This window comes from Oreochromis aureus, linkage group 11, assembly GCF_013358895.1.
Source record: "Oreochromis aureus strain Israel breed Guangdong linkage group 11, ZZ_aureus, whole genome shotgun sequence".
Classification (NCBI taxonomy): Eukaryota; Metazoa; Chordata; class Actinopteri; order Cichliformes; family Cichlidae; genus Oreochromis; species Oreochromis aureus.
In genome coordinates this window covers 30,515,233-30,536,479 of record NC_052952.1, presented here as the reverse complement: position 1 = coordinate 30,536,479, position 21,247 = coordinate 30,515,233, and the positions used below count along the sequence as shown (strand labels likewise).

The 21,247-nt window shown below is 36.7% G+C and overlaps 2 protein-coding genes across 2 annotated transcripts; both read left to right on the top strand.

Moving 5' to 3' along the window:
* The first annotated feature begins 529 nt into the window (after positions 1-529).
* On the top strand, positions 530-17,699 carry tlr18 (toll-like receptor 18). Its single transcript, XM_031756743.2, has 4 exons — positions 530-668; positions 12,008-13,003; positions 13,781-14,963; positions 15,502-17,699. Exons 1-4 carry the CDS (start codon positions 625-627, stop codon positions 15,946-15,948), a joined length of 2,670 nt encoding a protein of 889 aa, XP_031612603.1. The 5' UTR covers positions 530-624; the 3' UTR covers positions 15,949-17,699.
* Positions 17,700-18,561: 862 nt separating this feature from the next.
* Positions 18,562-20,864, top strand: s100a1 (S100 calcium binding protein A1). Its single transcript, XM_031756704.2, has 3 exons — positions 18,562-18,685; positions 19,968-20,117; positions 20,471-20,864. Exons 2-3 carry the CDS (start codon positions 19,977-19,979, stop codon positions 20,615-20,617), a joined length of 288 nt encoding a protein of 95 aa, XP_031612564.1. The 5' UTR covers positions 18,562-18,685; positions 19,968-19,976; the 3' UTR covers positions 20,618-20,864.
* The last annotated feature ends 383 nt before the right edge of the window (positions 20,865-21,247 follow it).

The following is a 21,247-nucleotide window of genomic DNA, read 5'->3' as shown; positions in this document are numbered from 1 at the left end:
GGCCTGTCTAATTACACAGGCAGTTTTTGGCAGAGGTGTTCACTGAAACTTGGAACAGGGTGGACATTTTCATAAAACTGCTTTTTCTTTTTTCAGCAGTTGTTATTTTAACTTTTTTGTTTTCACTATCAAAATAGTCTTAGCACATAGTCAATCTTTATTTTTAAGTGTGAGTTTTATTGGGTTAGATAAAAAAAAAAAACAATATTTCAAGGTTTTAACAAAATAAAATAAAATTTATGTGCATGACCAGAGTAATGGCTGTGATGAAACTGATATTTCTCAACAGTTCTGGCTCTAATGTTCGTGTTACAGCGTAGCAAACATGATTAAAAATATGTGGAGCCTCTGAGGCAAAAAAAACTACTTTCCACGTTCCTGAGCCACACACACACACACGCACACACACGCACACACACACACACGCTCACACACGCTCACACACACATGCTCACGCACAAACACAAAGACTGAAGAGTGAGTGAGAGAGAAAAAGAATGAGACAGAGGGAGGGCCAAAAACACATACAGACTAGCAGAGCTAACAGAGTGCCCACAAGCTTACTGATCCAGTGGTGAGTCACTTCTCACTAAGCGCTGACAACAGAACAGGTTAGAATGTGTTATGAAAAGTCCAGCTAAGGAACACTTGAGCCTGTCCAACATGAGGTGAGTTTAAACATATTGTTTTCATGTCTATTTCAAGCTTGTTTTGTCGCTTAACATTTAAAACAATCTGCCTAGGTTGTAGTTCCAATCTTTCAGCACATTCTAAATGTTGAATTGAATTTTCACATAAACCTTTATTTGCAATAGTGTCCATGATGGCAGGATGAAAAAAAATCATTAAGTGAAACTTAATATCACTATAAAATAGCACACTGTTGTCATCATGATGATCATAAACCTGTCTTGTTATACAGTCAAGAAAGATAGATAGATAGATAGATAGATAGATAGATAGATAGATAGATAGATATTTCTTAGTTTATTATGGAGGCACATAAAATTTACTAGTTGATCTAAGGGGTGGAAAATGTCACCTTGATGGACAATACAGTGTTCTAGCCAAAGTAACTCCGTCAGTTAGTAGCTTTCCATACTTGTCATTTAACCATCCACCAGTTAGACAGGAAGTGGAAAAAGTGGCAGGTTTCAATGCCCAGTAGTAACATTTTGTAGGTCGTTTGACATATCGACTCTATCTTGTCTTAAATATTTAAGCCCAGACACAGCTCTAGTTGTCCACTGCAAAAAAAAAAAAAAAAAAAAAAAAAAAAAAAAAAAACAAACAAAACTAACTGAAACACTACACCACACCTCTCACAAACTGACATAGATGTAACACTGTCTGGGAAGTTGGATTTAAACTTGAAGTTTTAAAAACATGCTTAGTGCCATCTTCTGTCAGTATGGAATGTGATGTCATGTGGTTGGTTAGTTGGTTGCGGCTAACAGGCTTACATTACTTTATGTTAGCTAACTAGTGACAGAATGGATAACTCAGAGGACACTAAAACTAAAAATCAGTCTAAAGGGATCATTTTTGGGCTGCCACTGGCTGCAACAATGAGTTTTACTTTCCACTTTCACTGTCTGTCTCTTTAGCAGTAAGTGGCTGTAATGTTTGATGGCTAGCTGCATTCAAACAGGAAAATCCATATGTTTACTGTAATGTTCATGTTTTTAAACCACATTATAAATATGATAAGTGTGGAAGAGCCTGTTTATGTCATGTGACAGGTTGTTCACCCGGACCGACATGCTGGAGTTAGAAACTTTTCTTTCCTCTTTAAAGGTTGCATTGCTTAAGGTTTCCTTAGTATAGGAAAGCAGGAAGGTGGGCATTTTTCACTTCCTCTACTTAAATATAATTTACTGGTTCAGGGAACAAACCTACAACATTCACATCCTTGAATGGCACATTTTTGCAACCATGCAAATTATACTTGCCAGTTTTAGATTAGTATTGTTTTATATATATTTTTCCCTTTCACTCACTCTTACTTCAAGGATACCAAAAGGATACCAAAGCACTACTGTGTTTTTATGTACAGCCTCACACAGCTGGTAGCATGGCTAAAGATCCTAAAGCGATGTATTTATCCAGTTATTCACTGAGCATAGAAAAACACTGAAAATCCCTCTTTCCAATACCTCAACTGTATTATAAAAGAATGAAAAATGTATTTCAGTGCTATGAAAGGTGTATAAGCTCTTGTGTTAGGAAGGAAGTGATATAACACAGAACATATATTATTTTGTAACAAATAGGATATTTAAATCACAAAATAGCATTAAAGTGACTTTTTTTGGGGTGGAAGAATTGTTGAAATGAAAATTAAGTTTTTGAGACATCTGGAGTATGTTGTCCTTGACGCATTCACTATTTCAGTTTTCACTACACAGGCTACAGGCAATGGGCTTGGAGTATCTCCGCTTATATCTGGTTTTCATCTTTTAATGAGATGTGTTGATAATTATAAAAAGATAAAGATTTCAGGTTTACTGTATGCTTAGAGACACTCCTAAGGCAATCAGCCTCCTTAATTGCTGGCACCTGTGAAGCCCCAGTGGTAAATAAGCTAACATCGGGGAGATTTGAACAGCTGCTGGTGTCTATGTTGCCTGCCTGATGGTGTATGTAAAGTCTTCTCTAAAAATCTGAGCAGCTTGGTCATTTTGAGACGATTACAAGTTTTAAGGTATATTTAGAGAAAGCAGAAGTAGTGTCCAGGATGTGGTGATTATTCAGGGATTTGTTTGTATACTGAACTCACTGGATGTCTCCTGCTGCTCTGCCCTCTTAAATGTTTTCAAACAGTTTTACTTTTCCCAGTGTGATTTATTTTAGTTCTTTACTGCTTCAACTTATGTTGAACATTCAGTTATTATTTAACTGTAAGGTTGAATGCTCAGAAGCCAAACAGTTAATCTTCTTATCTTTCAACTGAGAAGATGTCCGGAGAAGCTTATCCTGAGCAGACATAATAGTTGATGCAGTAGTGGACCTGTGCCCACTGACACTGCAGCAGCTTAGAGACGATGAATGCAGTACATGTGAGTGTTGCAGCTCTGCCCTACTGCAGCTGCCTCACTTTTCCCACTGTATCTAATTAGTTTTTCATTGTAATCAGATTTTATCTCTATGGGGGAAAGTAAAATTATCACATAGCTACTATTTTATCTTTATAATTAATGTCAATTTTCATGGCAGTATCTAAAATGTTATTGCATATTTTATGACTTATATAAAGATATGATCAAGATGTTTGACAAGAACACAATTATCACGTTTCTCAACAGGGCACATTTACTACAAAGCAGCCTTCTGTGCTTGTGTGTTGTGGTGACACACATACATATACACACATTTATGGCTTTAGAAAGCAACAATGGAGGCTGCTCAGTGAACTAAAGTCAACCCCTGAATCCCCAGAGTGCTGGATCACTCTAGGGCTACTTCAGTTAAAAGGAAGCTTCTTTAGTAAACAATAAGATTTGTGACATTATTTTGATTTTTTTTTTTTTTTTTGTTTTGTTTCATGTCATATTCAGTGCCTGGTTTTAATCAGTCACTGAATATGACCATTCATTGATTACTCATTCTCTGGCAACATTAATAGGACACAAAACAAGGGCTTATAGGTGGAGTCAAATGCCACTGAGACAGCACACATTTCTCTTTGCTGAGTATTTTTTCCTTTTGGGTTTTGCAATAAAACAGAATACCTTAACTCTAATTCATTTTTAATCCCTCTTGCTCTTTGTTTGTAAACTCCTCCTTAAAATGCCTGAAACAAAAGCACCTAAACAAAACACAAATCTACCCACACTATCCTGTATAATAGAGCTTTTACGTGGTGGATGCTTTGATTTGTTGGGTGTGACTAATAACATCTGCAATTATTATGTTCCAGTTGAATGTAGTAATTTACCACAACATTGAGCGAGCATGTGCGACTGAAGCGCACTAGCAGTGAAACATGGAAGCAGAACTTAAAGTTCGTAATGTTTTCTTTAATGCTTTCCTGACCAGAGTATTGATTTGAACAGAGCAGACTGTAATGATTTATAATTATTCAAGACTCTCCAGAATACTTTTGCTCTGTTTTGCTCTAACGCCCTAATATAGCATCACTCTTTTTTTTTTCTTTACTCGTCGTGTGGTAATAGAAAGCATTTGTCTTATTAAGCACAGGTGTTACTTCTATCAAATATTTAGCGATTACTAGAATGCTTTTTCTGTTCTTCTAAATCTAAATGTCTGTTGTAACAAAGCTGTATTAAGTTTGAATAATTGTTGTTATTACTTTTCTTTTCCTAGTTTGAGGGATGCTGATGGGAATATTCAAACGCTGTGTGATTTAACTTGACATTTCCCTTCTGAAAGAGGCATTCCTGCCATGTTTATTCCCAGTCATCTGTTAATGGATTGGATGTTTTTCACTGTTTGTATAATTTGTGATTTAGTTCTTCAGTTCACCCTGCTTTGGCATTTCTCCCTCTAGAAGTTTCTAGTTAGTAAGATGTTTTTGCTGGTATTTGTTCAAGTTTTCCTATCTGTCTCCCTTAAGGTAGAAAGCTTTTATTGGAAATTCTTACAGGAAAGTCGTGGTTCTTGAAAACAACTTTCACAGCAAGTGGTTTCTTTAAAAAAAGTAACTGTCAGAGTCGAAGCGAGATGACCATAAGAAAGTACTTTTGAGGATAGTTTAGATAACAGCAACTAATTTCATTTACTGTATTTATCTTACTGCTCTTTGTCTATACGGCAACAGTGCTGGTAAAGAACTTTTGATATATGATAGAAAAACAACCTGTGCACATAAACCATGTGCAGCATCTGTCCCTGCGGAGGACGAACATGATAACTTAAACGGAATCATCAACCAAGTGCAGCTGTGTTTGTGCACAGCATGTAAACAGCCTCATTAAACCAGAGTAAAGAACACTCATCACTGAAAAAAGTCTGCTGCCAGATACATTTGTCATATCAGGGCAGTGGGCCCAGCACTGCCAACACATGTCAATGAAAGAACTGTTTGCCATCAACTATTGACTGCTGGGTAAATGTCAGATGCAGTAATAGATCTTTACACTTACTGGATGACGCTTTCCATGGCATATCAGAGAGATATTGCGGCTTAATGACTGATAGAACTGTTTGCTGTGTCTTTCACAACCTGGTTACTAATTTTGTGCATAGCTACCCTTGTCAAAAACTTACATTGTATTGTAGAAATCATATATTACCAGGAGAAGACTATGACTTGTTGATATTAACTTTATCATCTATTTAGGTTGAATATTTACAGAAATAAAATTAATTAATAACGTAATATATTAATTCATCACCTAAGTTATCAGCAAGCTATAACTTACTATTATGGTCCAGTTCCAGGGTTTTGGGGTGGTTTTGGTTTTACTCCAAGCTGCTCTGTCTCTGTAATCCTCTGATCTGTTTTTATTTTGGGGGGTTTTTTTTATTCATGTTGAGCATTAATAAATAGGCTAGCCTGTTCTTACCAAGTGCACCTTTGTCTTGCATTTGAACCCTAACTACCCACACAGTAAACTGAAAATTTAAAAAAAAAAAAAAAAAAAACATGCAGCAAACCATGTGGCAGCACAGTGATGCAGTGGCTAGCACTGTTGCTAGCGTAGCCTGCATCTTTCCCTAAGACAGCTGGGATATGCTCCAGCACCCCTGTGACCCTGAATTGGATAAGCAAAAGAGAATGGATGGATGGATGTGGATTTGATCTAAAACCATTATGCAATTTAGCTTCATATAAGAATTCCCACAATTCAGTAACCATCTGTATGTTGTCTTGTTTGAAAGTGAATGCAAGATACAAAAAAGTAAACACAACAGCACATTTGGTAAATTTCAGGCCAAAAGGAACATTTTTATAAACTTTTCACTTTTTTCCATCCATTATACCATTGCACCATTGTTGGTCAAATTTGGACTGTAAAGATACAATGGAACTTTAGCCAGCTGACCTAATTAACACTAACCCAGCCTAATACAACAATAGTGCAATAAATATTACTCTTAGAGCAGGTGTCATGCTGTTCAATTGATTTGTCCTGTTTACAAAGAAGAAATTCTATTTTTAGTTTTCCTCTGAGGCTTATTTGGTAGAGATTTTGTTCAGAGGATAGCTCTGCTATAACTTCGTAAATGAGTCAAATGAAGACTCTCTGGATTGTTTCTGATGCTCTCTGAGTTTGTCTTTAGTACTTTCTGGTACTTATAGTCTTTCGACTTTATATACCAGAGAGTACCAGAAAGTTTTCTGCCACTATGACAAGTGTAAACTACTTTACAAACAGATAATGTGCCTTCCAATAAGACTCTTTTACACTGAAGTGTATAAGACTTATATATATTATATCTACTTCTCGGTCTTCATAGTCAGAAATTTGTTTACCCCACTGAAACAACCATCTGATGTGAGGGCCTCTACATCATCAATCAAGTCCTAACTAGAGTTGTTTGATGTGTTGTGAGCACATCTTTGTGTCATTTTCTGTTGTTTTTATTCTTCCAGGGGTTTTATACTAATCTCATTTCTCCTTTCAATTACTGTACACAATTGGATCCCGGTCTTTAAAGTTGCCATATTGCCAAAAGATCTTTTAAAAAATAGACCACTCATTACTTGTAACAACAAATGGAAACTTTGTCCTTGTTATGCTCTTATCTGTTGTTACCTGTTTTAGATACCGGATGAGCCAGTGCAGCTACATAGTGTCTTTTATCAGCAATTATGGAGCAAAAGCAAAGAGGAAAAAAAAAAAGAAAAAAGCATTCACTCATCTTATTTCTTATTTGGTTGTCCACGATAATTTGAACATTTACACCTGGTCATAGTTAGAATGTAAACAGTGTCATAGTTACAAGGTGTTGCCAGTCTATAAAATTTAAACATGACACAAACAGTGATAACAAATTATCTTTCTTTTTTTCCTCACGTGCTTGGGGAGATTCCAGCTTGTCTTATACGAATCTGGCAGTGAGCCAGCCTGGGGACAATAATTAACTCTGAGAAGATTTTGTACAGTATACTGTGTACACAAGAGATTATGTGTAGGTGTTTTGACTGCACTACGTACAACTCTGTTTTGACACACCACAGGACTTTTTAAACAAAAGAAAATAATACTAAAAATTTGAACAGAGAAGTCTGCAGCTTTGCCAACATGTTGGTGCAGATTCCTTTCACAGATAAGGCTGTACACCACAGAACAGAAAACATTTCTCTTGTGGGAATTGTACATTCATGAGAACCACAAAAAATTCAGCAAGAGGTCACACGGAACAAAAGAACGGTTCATAAGAGGAGTTAAGCACAGAAGCTCATATCCTGCTGGTTAATATAAAATCTGATAGACATAAGCTAAAAGCTCTCAGTGTTTGCAGGAACACGGCAATTTGGCTTACCTCTCTTGGAAACATTAATAAGGAATTTGCCTGAGGTAAAAAGTTTGAGTTTTCTGTGGTGACCCTGAGAGATCAAACACAGTGGAACTTGAGGAAACACTAACAAAAAGAAAAATACTACAAAGGCACACACAATTTAATAGATGTTGATTACAAAGGAAGTTGAATAGAACACAACAGCAGTAGAAAAAAATAAAACTTTACAAAACAGAAGTGTTCTGGAGGAGAGCGTGGAATAGCTACGGAAGTGACAGAAAGAAAAACAAATGCCTAAAAGAGGAAGTGAATTTATCAAGTTTGCGAGGGAGAAAATGATGCAAGGCAATGTGTGTTTTAATTGCATGATTCAAAACATACTATAGATGCATTTGATATTAACCATTTACTGTTAGCTGTTTGAGAAATAGCAAGATCTCCATAGAGTTAGTACAACAGGTCACACAGATCAAAAAGTCTTAAGCTTTAGGTTGTTTTAATAAAAAAAAAAAAACGTCCTACTGACTGCAAATGATCTGTTGTTGTTTAGGTTTATGCCTAACAACCACAAGAGAAAGCTATCTGAGACTACACTGTGGTTGTTGCTGACTACCCTAATGTTTGGCAAACTTATCTCCTTTTACAACTGGTGCACTGATCTGTATCTGGATGACTAATCTGAGGAAGGGCATTCTTAAATTAATGCTAGGCACATATGAATGCCGAATGCATTTCAGTCACACCAGCCAGATTATATTTGGTAGCAATCAGACTTAAATTGCTGCTATGCGTAAATGAAATTTCTCCCACCAACAAAACATCAGTCCAACAACTTGAAAGGTCAACTTATAATAATCAATAGAAATGATTCATCAGATCTACTCATGACTTCTGCTGCTGTGTTACATATCTACATCTAGACAATCAATATGAAGTATGGCCAGTGTAACTAAACTAAACTAAATTGCATGTACAGTCAAAATTTGTTTTTTGCTCCATTATATACAAGAGCAGCTGGTGAATGATATGAGTTTATGTTTTGTCTGGATTAGCATTGTTTTCACATCTTAGCATTACTATCCACCAGTTATCACACAGGCAGGCCTACAAACCAAAAGATAAATGTAAAGAGAAAAAGCAAGAGGAATGCAGATAGGTGCTTCTGAACCCTGATGGAGTTATCACAAGACAACACTGGGATCAAAGAAAGATCTTGCATGGTACGTTAATGGGCAAGAGTCTGGTAGTTAGCTAAGATTAAAACACAGCTAAATGACGTCACGTTCACTAGTGGACCAAAAATGATCTATAATTTTTTTTTATATTTTTTTTCACCCATCAGTCCACCCACACTTACTCCCCAGTCCCTGCTTCAGAGAAGTCATAATTTCTACAAATGGTTGAGGCCACTGAAGCTTCAAGGAAAACATATTTTATAATGGTCTTCTCAAAAAGTGATACGACAGAATCTTGCATATTCCGTTAAACTATCATTAGATGAACACAGATATCTAAGAAAATCTAAGTTTCGACCTTGATGGTTAAACAATTACCTATTAATAGTCCCGTGACTGCAAGTCTTTCATGTTCACATACCATGAATGGGTATTTATTAACCATGTTCACTTAAAGAGCTTGGTATTCACAATTTAACACTATTAAAGTCACAAGAGAAATGAAAATATTACAACTATCAATATCTTTTAGTGATATCTAGCAAATGATCTGAAAGACTTGGAGCCAACTTGGGGTTAAACTTGAACTTGGCACTAAAATGACCAAAAACTAAATAAATGAATAATGAAAACGTGGTCTCATGGTTTGAAATATGGTTGCATTTCAAATTATTTAAGACAAAATTATCATTGTTATAATATTAATATAATATTGATAATGCTGATTACCAGGGAAAACATTACTTTACAACAGTGCCTTTATGTGATGTGTCTTATTAAGTAAATGTTATTGATGTTTATCTGATCTATTGTCAATTTCCAGGAATAGCTGTGCACTGAGGCCCAAGTCAGATAGCTAATCAGCATTACTGTTGTTTTGTTACTTCCCATACAATGTTTAACTGACAAATAAGGAAGAAGATTGCCAAAGTAACACACACAGATACTGATTCAAAAAACTGTCATGTGACACTTTTTTCCCTAGAACAATATGTTATTCACTCATTCACATGAATAGTTAGAAATGATGAGTAATTGATTCAAGTGTCAGTGGAATGTTATGAGAAATTACATTTCCCCAATGCATATATTTGTGGATAAATTATATATCTGTATTTTTTATTTATATTTCTGGCAGAAATATATTTCAGAAATTAAAGCATCAGTTTATCATGTACCATCAATCTGTTAGATGTAGCTGAGACAATGAATTAAACAAAAATTATGTTTAACAGGATGACGATATATATATTTTTTTTTCCTATCCAGACTGTCACAAATGAACAGACAGTGCTCTAATACAGTATACTGACCTACAATTATCTAAAATAAACAAGGCAACAATGTTTTTCTACACTAGCCATATCCGTACAGAATTGTTTATTCAAGTCACATCAATTCTGGAATAGATAAAACAACATTGTTTTATGAGCGTTATAAAGCTTTCACGTGAGGGCAAAAACAATGTGTAACCTTGAGCTACTACTATAAAAGGGGAGGAGAATTTGAAAGTGTCTGCATTACCAGCCTTAAGCAGAAAGCTAGACTTCACAGGGTAAGTGCTGTGTGATGAAAAAGTTGCCGTTGTTGATGTTTACTGAGGGACCAGTGGAAATGTATATTGTAAAAGGATGAAACTAATGTCTTTTTAAATGCAATTTTGCTGCCTGAGTGCATTCAATAAATGCAGTGATGTGTGTGGTTTCTAGGTCAACTTAACCTGAAAAAGAAGCTAGAAACCAGTCATTGTCAGACACACTTATAACTCAACAGGAAATTATGAAATTAAATATGTCAGAAAAAAGTACTGCATTCATGCATCTTACAGGAATTAAACGTTGGTTTTGTTTACTATTTTGTAGAAGTGGTGTACTGTTATGTGTCACAATTTTGCCCAACACTGATGATGCAATTTCAAAAGTACACATTTTTCTCTGATTTGTATACCTGCATGTGTGTGTGTGTGTGTGTGTACATGTTTAGACATCTTTGTGAGGACAGAAAATTGGCATGCCACTGTACTTGTGGGGACCAACAGTCACTTATGGGGACAAAATGGTCGTCCACACGAGTTTGAAGGCATTTTTGAGGGTTAAAAATTTGGTTTTAGTGTCAGGGCTACAATTACGTTATGTTTAGGGTTTATGGTGTAGGCTAAGGGTTAGGGTTATGCATTCATTTTGATGTTAACGGTTAGGGTAAGTGGCTAGGGAATGCCATGTCCTCATTAAGATATGAAGTAAGTGTGTGTGTCTGTCTGTCTGTCTGTTATGCTTACTACTCAATCACATCTAAAATTTTTGGATTCAGTTTACTTGGATTTTTTATGCTCAATTCAGTTAAGTGAAAACAAGGAAAACTGCAAAAAGACCTAAAGCCATGAAATTGATTTTTTTGTTTTTTAAAGTACAGAAGAAGTCTAAGGCTACGTTGACACTGCAGATCTTAATGCTCATTTCCGATTTTTCAATCAAATCCGATTTTTTTGTCTGGTTGTTCACACTACAACTAAAATGTGACAGCAAACCCGCTCCAGTGTGAACCATCCACAGCCCTCAAAGCGACCCACATGTGCAAAAGAAGACATCGCACACAACGCGCTCTGTTTAGACCCAGACCAAACAGTATTGTTTGACCGATGGCCCTTAATTAAAAGACTTGTTTCGGACTTTACGTTTCCCAATTTTGCTTGAAGTTATAAAGTTATTGTGTTATTTACATATGGCCTAATAATTATCCTTATTGCTGTTTTAGAGAGGAGCGGTGCTTCAAAGGATAGTTGCAGATTTCTGTCAGAATCTGCAGATTATACAGTACAAATAAAATGTTCACGTTTCTCCAACGTTGTCTTCCCAACAGTTTCACTAACATCTACACTGGATGGCCAGGAAGGGTTCACGATGTCTTCTCAGGCGCTTCTCCGGCGCTGATAAATGGCGTCTGTCTTGTGTCAGTGACGTAAAAGATGGATTTAATGCGACATGACCGTTCAAACAGCAGTTGCTTTCTAAAACATCAGATATGTATCGGATTCAATACCACATATGAAAATGACCTAGATCGGATTTGAAAATATCGGATTTGTGCTGTTCAAACTGTCATACCATGATCGGATATGGGTCACATAGGGTCAGAAAAGTCGGATTTGATGCGCTTTTGCCTACAGTGTGAACATAGCCTAAGAAATACAGGAAAGGGGATTAAGGGAAAGCACGTAGCCTAAAAGAGCACTCAAACACAGAATAAAATCTGAATGAGCATTTTCTACTGAAAGAAATGTTCTACTGAAATTAATGTTAATGTTTAATGAAACGTTAATCAAACTATAACGTGAATATCTATTTACTGTCTATGAAAATAAATAAAATGTTTTGATAATCTTGCCTGATCTTGTTCATTTCCAGGTCTAAAACAATGATTTGGAAGTTGATCCATTTCAGTGGTCTCCTTCTTGGAGCTCTCACATTCCCAACTCCATCTTCACTCCCCACTATCAACACTGAGGAAGGACCCTGTCAGATCTACAACTCTGACCGATCTGCAGACTGTCTGGGAAGACAGCTCGACAGTATCCCATGGAGACAATTTCCACCCACACTTGAAGAAATAGACCTCTCCTATAATAAACTTCAAGCTGTTTATGCTTATGACTTTTTCCACCTCCCTAAGCTTCGTATCCTCAAGCTTCAGTACAATAACATTTCATACATTGACAATGATGCCTTCAGAAACAACACACTCTTGGAATATCTTGACATCTTCAATAACTCCCTGCAGGAAATTCCTGCCAGAGCTCTGACACCTCTCGTTAATCTAAAACAGCTCTACGTGTCTAATAACCTTTATAAAAATGCAACTTTGGCTGACTGCTTCTCCAAACTTTCCAGACTCCAGGTTCTGTCCTTGGGTGGCCCTTTGGTGATGGGTCTTAAAAAAGAAGATTTTCAGCCCCTGAAGAACCTCAAGCTCCAAATATTTGCTATTAAATGTTCCTCCCACCTCCGTTACTATGAGCCTGGAAGTTTAGAAGTCATTCAGACAAGTCAGATGGGCTTTGACATGGCTATAGATCAACGCCCAGATGCTCTTGTTCACATGCTACGGGACATAGCTAACAAAACATTCACAGTCATTCAATTTCGCAACCTCTTTGAATTCACATACTACATGGGACAGGAGGACATTTTTCAGGGTTTAAAGCACATTAAAGCCAAGCAACTCATCTTTCACAGAGGAAAATTCAATGAGAACCTCATAAGGATGGCTTTAATCAATTTACAAGCAACCAGCATCAAAAGATTAACACTTCAGTACATTGACTTTGCCCGTTCGCCAACATTTGTTGATAGTGGTGCAAGTTCCAGCATCACAGACCTTGCACTGGATAAACTGGATCTTTGGTGAGTATTTTGGCGTCCTACAAGTTTGCTCTGACAGTAGTTTACATATCTCATTGATCTAAACTGCACCACTGCATAAATCTGTACAATAATAACTATAGTTCTACAACGGTTTACAACTGTTTATAACTTGTATAGTTAATATTTCTGTATAGTTTCATATTTATATCCTGTACATAGCTTGTACACTCACTACAGCCTGTACATACTTATAGTTATAGCATATTCATAACATACCTCCATACCGTGTACATTGCAACATACCCATAATAGACCAATTTTTGTAATATATCAATATATCTATTTTATTGCTAATATATATTTTGTAATATATCTATATTATTACTAAGCACTTTCTGGATGGATGCAAACTGCATTTTGTTGCCTTGTACGTGTGACATGTGCAATGACAATAAAGTTGAATTCTATTCTATTCTATTCTATTCTATTGGACTGTAAAATGTACATCATAATATTCATCTTGTAAATTATGGCCATACTTAAACAAGCAATTTTAGTCACAAGGTTGTGCAGCGCATCATAGGGCACGACTATCAAGGAACATAACAGGGCTTTAAATTAATGATCCGAAAACAGCAGCTGCACTAAATACGGTAGAGCTGCACAAGAAGATGATGCTACGAAATAGTGGGTTTGACAAGTATTTTGTTATGGCTATTATGCAATACCTTGTTACAAAGTGAAATTACATGAATGTGAAGCTCACTACTAAGGTCATACAAAAATACGCAAACTAAATATCTCTGTTTCTTGTAGGTATATCAGCAATCCTGATGTGCTACGATTTGATTGGCGTTTCACCTGGTTCAAGAAAGTTAAGCAACTGTCTATTCAACATGTGTATTTCAACTCTGCACCCTGTGATTCATGGGTTGAGATGAACGGTGTGGAATTACTAGATGTCTCCAATAATCGACTAAAAAATGAGTTTGTATTCAACCAGCGATGCGATTACAAGAACACCATGCCAAATCTTCATACATTCAACACAAGCGACAATGAGTTGACCAGCTTAAAAGACTTATCATCCCTCACAAAAGAATTCCAGCAGCTAAAGGTTTTGGATTTCAGCTACAACAAATTAGGATCTGCTAAAGATAGCCAAAATTGTGTCTGGAAACAAAATATCACCAAGTTTATTGCTCACCATAATAACTTCGTAAGTGAAGCTCTCAGTTGTCTGCCAACCACAGTACAGTACTTGGATCTGTCCTACTGTGATCTGGACCAGCTGGACATGAACTACTTTGAGAAAACCACCAACCTCAAAACCCTTCTACTGAGTGGGAATAAAATTAAATTCATCCCATCTAAATGGGAAAGTGCATCACTGCAATCGCTAGCTTTGGATGGGAATTCATTTGGCCTCATTAGCAAAAAATCCTTTGAAGATATGCCTCAATTGTCTCAACTTCAGGCAGGGAACAATCCTTATCATTGTACATGTGAGCTTCATGCTTTCATCCAGGACACGATTTCGAAAGGAAAGGTAAACCTCACAAACTGGCCTGAGAACTACAAGTGTTACCACCCAGAGGCTTTCCTCAACACAGTCATAGCCAAATACTTTCCAGGTCATGTAGCATGTGACATCAGACTGGTTATCATCATCTGTGTTGCAACCACCACAGCAGTGATCTTAATACTTATGCTGATTTGCTATATTTTTGACCTCCCATGGTACACTAAAGCAACGTACCAGATCATCAGGGCCAAATACAGAGCTCACAAGGAGAAAGCAGGTGGTGATTTAGAGACTTTTACCTACCATGCCTTCATATCCTACAGCCACTCAGATGCTGACTGGGTGAGGGACCAGCTCTTACCCTGTTTGGAGAACAACAAGAACCCCTATCGCCTATGCATTCATGAGAGGGACTTCATGCCGGGAAAGTGGATCATTGATAACATCATTGAGAATATTGAAAGCAGTCGTAAGGTACTAAAATGTATTATGGAGTAAAAGCACCCCACTACACACCAGCACATTGAAACTTACAGTAGATTAAAGCCTTCCAAAATGAGAAACAACTCACAGCAAAACCTAATTATCTTGGCGTACATCTTTTTTAGGAATTACAGTTTTAGTCAGTTGATCTCTCAATTAATTGGCAACATCACCCAGTGGTAGTGTGTGTCATTTTCACATTGTTCATTCAAAGGCAAAACAAAATAGCTTACAGTCAACTGGTTCAGTAGTTGCCACTTCCCCTTTGCACTTTTGAATCTACATTGCAATTTTAGATGATGTTAACATCATCTCAAAACTTGCCTGACAACTTGTTGACTGTTGGAATACTGAGTCCTAAAAGTCTAAAAAAGTAAGTAATGGTGATATGCCTATGGTTGGTTAAATGGTTGGTGAATATAGTCGACATGTTGTTTAGCATCTCATCATTGTTGTTTGGAAATTGGTAGGAAGGTATAAGGTAGAGACCCTATAGTAATTTCCTTTCTGTCATTTTCTTTATTCCTAGGTAATGTTTATTCTCTCACGGCACTTCGTTAACAGTGAGTGGTGCAACTATGAGCTGTACTTTGCTCAGCAGAGAGCAATGGGAAAAACCTTCAGTGATGTCATCTTAGTGGTTAAGGAGCCTATTGATCCAAACTCCTTGCCCAGCAAGTATTGCAAGCTCAAGAAGATGCTGAGTACAAAGACATACCTGGAGTGGCCCCAGCAGGTTAACCAGCAGGCATTTTTCTGGGCACAGCTGAGGAGTGTTCTGGGAAAGCCAACAACCCAAGAGCGGGCAAACAGTGTTAAGAGAAGAACCCTATCTGCGGGAAGAATATCTGTGATTGGTCCCCCTATTGAAGAAAGGGTGCCAGAAGAAGATAAGGTGACTGTGGAAAAAGACACAGAACCCAAAAAAGAAGCAAATAAAGAGCCATTAAATCAAATACCACTGGTGGCATTTTAGCCATTAAATTAAAAAAAACTATTAAACAAATGCCTTTCTCAGTATTTTCTCAGTAAAGACTTGCCCTCAAGTAACCTTTTTGTGTAGGCTATGCCAACAAGGGAGCAAAATACAACATCTCATTGTGATAACAAAGAAAAAAACAAAAAAAATCCAGCAATCTGTCTGCCCAAGGCAGTCTGTCATGTCATCCCTGACAGCTGAGCTGATGGCCTCTGCTTCACTTTCCCTCAGTGTCTCAGGCCAGGTGCCCTGCTGACAGGCGCTGAAAGGCCGGCTCACATGAGATCTCCCATGTTGCACTCTGGATAACAAGCAAGGTCCCAGGAAACCATGGTGACAGGTGCCACACTGTGAAAGGACTGTGCACTGTTACATTCTTGGCCCTCAGAGGTTTGAGATCATGAATGTTCAAACTCAGATCAGGCCGAGTCAAATGAAACCATATAGTAACAATACAAGTGATATCAAGTTGTAGAGCAAAAGCTTAGAAACTGGGGAATGGGAATGCTCCATCAATCTGTGTTTGTATCAGCACTAATCCTTTTTAAGTTTTCAGTGTAATATTCAATGTGTTTCAAGCTGAATACTATTCATATTTTAGTGAATACTGGACACAGGTAGTCACCAATTTAAGTTACTGCCAAATGTCGGAACTTGTGTGCTTGTTGTTCTGTTTATTCCTAAATCCATCCCTCATGAGTTATTATTAGCTTTGCTGTTGGCATACATTGCAAAAGCACACTCACAGAGATTGCTCACTTGTCACTTGTCATACTTTCATTGGGCCCTCTATGAATCACTGTTTCATATAATAGCTAATGTTTATCAAATATTTGTTCAGTGTTCAGTGTTATGATTGTCACCAGGTATACTCTAACTACGGGAATTAGAATGAGTTGTACAGACAGATAGCAGATACAAATCCAGTGCCTGAATTAAGTTAGATTTAGTTGTCTTTACACATGCTTTAAATAAAATAAAAGCTGCTGTATGATTAAGAAAAAATGGCAAAAACTGTTTTGCCAGTTGATAAATGTGAAGGTACGTTTGTCATATATTATTTGTGATGGAAGGTTTTTGTTCTAAATACTGAGTCATCCTGTCTGCGTTACTACTATTTTTAATCATTTGGATTCAGTAATGTAATACTTTGATTAAAAAGAAACATTATTTTGTTCATCAAAAATTATTTTTGCTGTGCTCTGACTTGATTCATGTTTGGTCATTTTAAATTTAACTTTTTTAAAACAGTGTTTTTAAATGAATTTCACTTTTATTTTAAAAATGACATAACTACTTTTGTGTTTTGCCATTAATGGTAATTATGCAGCCTTGCTTACTTACATATGTGGCCAATAACAAAGTTTGAAAATGGCCAGTAGATGACACCCTTGAACTTAGGCAGAGCTGTGACACCACACAGCTAAGGTGTGACGTGCACCAATTTATCAGTTTCCTTTCTAAATGGGAGAAAGCTCATATATATTACTTCCCTCTGCATATGTGAAATGCACTGTGTAACCAATTGTTTCTTTTTTTTCTTGATATAAGTAATGTTAACGTGCAGTCTATACAGACTTCAAATGCTTTTGTATAGAAACGCAAATGAAGGACATGTTTCTTTTTCATGAAGAGTCATATTATACATTCTCTAAAATAATGCAGTGTCTTATTTTAATGTCTTGAATAATGCTGGTCATTCATAATTCATACTGTGCAGATGTTGAAATGAATGAATAAAAACATATTCCGTTTCATTTTGGCAAAAGAGTGATCACTATATGCACATTTTTTTTAAAACAGCTTTTATGAGTAATCAATAATGGAGGATTTTATTCCCCCACATGAAACACAGAGTGTTTAATCTCCAAGTAATATGTTCCTCACACCAAAAATAAAAGGCCAGTTTGGTCTCACCTGCTGTCTCAGACCAGTAGATACCAAATGTAAGTCGGTTTGGTAAATTTTTAACTAGCATGCAAAAAGCATTGGCATTACACAGGCTACCAGGAGATACTGATGTAAATCAACTCTTAACAACCTGACCCACATTTAATTTGTATTTCTACAAAAGTCAAGCTGTCATTCAAATATAATCAATATCTGACTTGCAAATGATATTTAAAAAAGCATTAGTCATACTTGATAAGCTTACACAAGACCCTAGAGAGGAAAAGGGGAGGACTACTACAGCCAATTTGCTTTATTCTTTATGTTGCTGATTTTAATATTGGTTGTTTCAGATTAACTAATTTTCAGCTTTTAGGCCATCAGGGATATTTGTAGGCATTTTAAAATGGAAATTTAAACAACTATTTTATAGATTTTCCAAGCTGCACACATGCAATAATTGTACTTCTAATGCAACATAAATACATAACTTGTATATATAATATAGCATACCTTAAATTACATATAAACATATGATCCCTCACTGACCATTTGAGTATCTACTTAATTTTTAACTAATCCCTGTTGCAACATATCTATATAAGGTTAGGAAAAAGAGTGAGTGGTGTTTGTCCTGCAAAGTTCTAAGAGCTGAGGTTGTTGCCTTTCATGGCCATGCAGTTCAATGGTGAAAGCGCTGATGATGCTGTTCAGAGGGAGGTGCCTATCTGATTAAGGTTCATTTGCACACAGGTGAGAGTCGCTATAAGTAATGAGCTGAGAGCTGTGGTGAGAGCTCAATTCGATCTACTTTCAACAGAACCTGTTAAGTGTCACTGTCCAGGTGAGTTACGGATCTTTTTCTTTTCTTTTTCCTCCATTGATCTGATGTGCAGTGGTAGTGTGAAGGATTTTTTTTTTTTTAGAACTACTTGTGCTGTAGTTGGAGTCGCAGTTAATTAACACCAGCTTCTCATTTGACATTCAAAGACTTTTAATTAGCTCCCTGATCACGCTGGGAATAAATGATTAACAGCAATCATTGAGAATAATTAGGGGAATCTGGTGCCACATCATTTGGAGAAGTGATTTTGCAAACTGTAGATATTCACACATTCCCTCACTATAGCTCATGAGAAACATGTTTCTATTCATATGGGCTAAAATATCATCTGATAGTTTTGATGATGGAAATAAGATCATACTCTAAAATTAATCTGAGGTTAAAGGCTATTTGTATAATGTAATGCAACCAAGAGCAAAATCTATACTTATCTTACTGTATGTGTGAGCTGTCCTGGAGGGGGTCTGGCTTTTGTCCTCTACTGGTTTGTGAGGAGGGGTGTGTGAAATGAAACTGCTCTCCTGTATAGGCTTCTCAGGTGTCTGATAGTGAAAGGCAGGTATAAGGTTAGACACTAGAACTGTCTGGTTACCATGCCGCATTCTCCTCTATGTATTCTGTTTGGTACCAATATTAGCAAGCTTCAGCAACTGAAATATGTTTGTTTCATGAGACATCATGCTTCCCCAGCATTTTAATGCCATATGAGATAGAATCAACACACCTAACCAAGAAATGGTCCCATATGAAGTTTTTTGAATATCTTATAAAAGGAGGAGGGGGGGCTATTGAGTAAGGCCACCTTGCCATTGGTTTAGTATTCTCACTTTAAGCTACAAAATGTAATCTGATTCTGGCTATAGTCCACTGACAAACAACCGTAAGTCTGCTCTGCAAAAAATATCCATACCGCCATCAGCACCACTCTTTGTCTCTGTCATCGAGAAATAAAAATGCAGGGAGGGAAGTGAAACACAATCATGTAACCCGAGGTTTCTTATGATTACACAGTAAGTGTGTGAAACACAGTTTTGCATCCTCATTCCTTTTCTAATTTGGTTTTGCTGGAATCGATCACAATCTGAGTGCCAGTGTATTAAAACAATTGTAATGAAGGGTTTGCCTAAAGCTTCAATAGAAACTTAATGACTGTTAGTAACTCTTTCTATCTGTATATCAAATGATGGCTGGTCCTCCCTGCTGTAAATCTAAATGGTATACTCCATGTTTGGAATAATCTATCCTTTGTGGGTAATTTATCCTTCCCTCTTCTGGTTTTTAGAACTGCAAAATGAGTGCCAATCTGAAAGGAGCAATGGTGGACCTCATTGATGTGTTCCACAAGTATTCTGGAAAAGAGGGTGACAAGTACACGCTCACTAAATTGGAGCTGAAGAATTTGTTAAAGAATGAACTTGGAGAATTTCTGGAAGTAAGTAGCTGTTGCTAAATCAAAAAAAAAAATTGTTTTTTTCTTTCCAAAGCTGACATGAATAATGTATTATTTGAATGTATTAAGTTTTAACCAGGGTAAATGACCATGGTAATTCCCAAAAGAATCTGATGGTTCCTCAGTTTCAGCTATATTTTGAGAGAAAGTATTTTATTTGCTTTGAAGCTGAGTTTATTCAACTCTATAATGTTGGCCAACAAGTTGATACCTGGGCAAATGAGAACATACCTGTGTCTAAAGTAGAAGTTATTTCCAGACTATGCAAATTAAAATGACCAGCTCCATCATTATGATTTGGGCTGGGGAAACTAAACTTGTTGCTCCCCTTTTAGGGCCCCAATGATGCTTGTGTGGTGGAGAAGATTATGCGTGAACTGGATGACAATAAGGATGGTGTGGTGGACTTCCAGGAGTTTGTTGGTCTGGTCGCTGCACTGACTGTCGCCTGCAATGAATTCTTTAAAAGTGATTCATCTTAAAAAGGGGGAAATAAGTGCTTATTACTAAATAACTTTTAAGGCAAGGTCTGTCAGGGGTTCAGAGGTTTCAATCATTTTGGACACTAGAATGTTGCTAAAGATCCACTACTACTAATAAATCAATGTTTTTGTTTTGTCCTTGGAAATGCATCCATCCAATAAAAAATTAAATTTGTGTTCTTAGGAAGCATTTGTAATGGCTCCGTAAGTTTATACTTATTAATAAAAACATATGTGTGTAATAAAACCTGTCAAAAGGTTTAATTGACTCCATAAGCTTTCTAGCAACTTCAAGCACTACCTAATGTCTAAGTCTTGGCTAGGAAAAGTACTGGTTCTAAAAAGTAATTTTGAACTTGGCTTTTGTATCTCTCCCATCTCAAAAAATAGCCTGGAAAGAAATTATGACAGGGTTTCAAAACTTATAATGGCCATGTCCCAATGGGCTTTATCATCTTTTAAATTTGAGTGTGGGGCGGGGTCTATCCTCATCCTCCTGTCTCTGATATCTGGAATCCATCTCAGTAGGGTAAGCATTTCATGTAGGTCTATAAATCTGCATTATCGAGGATGCACAGAAGTATTTCTACCTTCAATACAAAGAAATGTACGAACCGTGAGGGAAGGGGG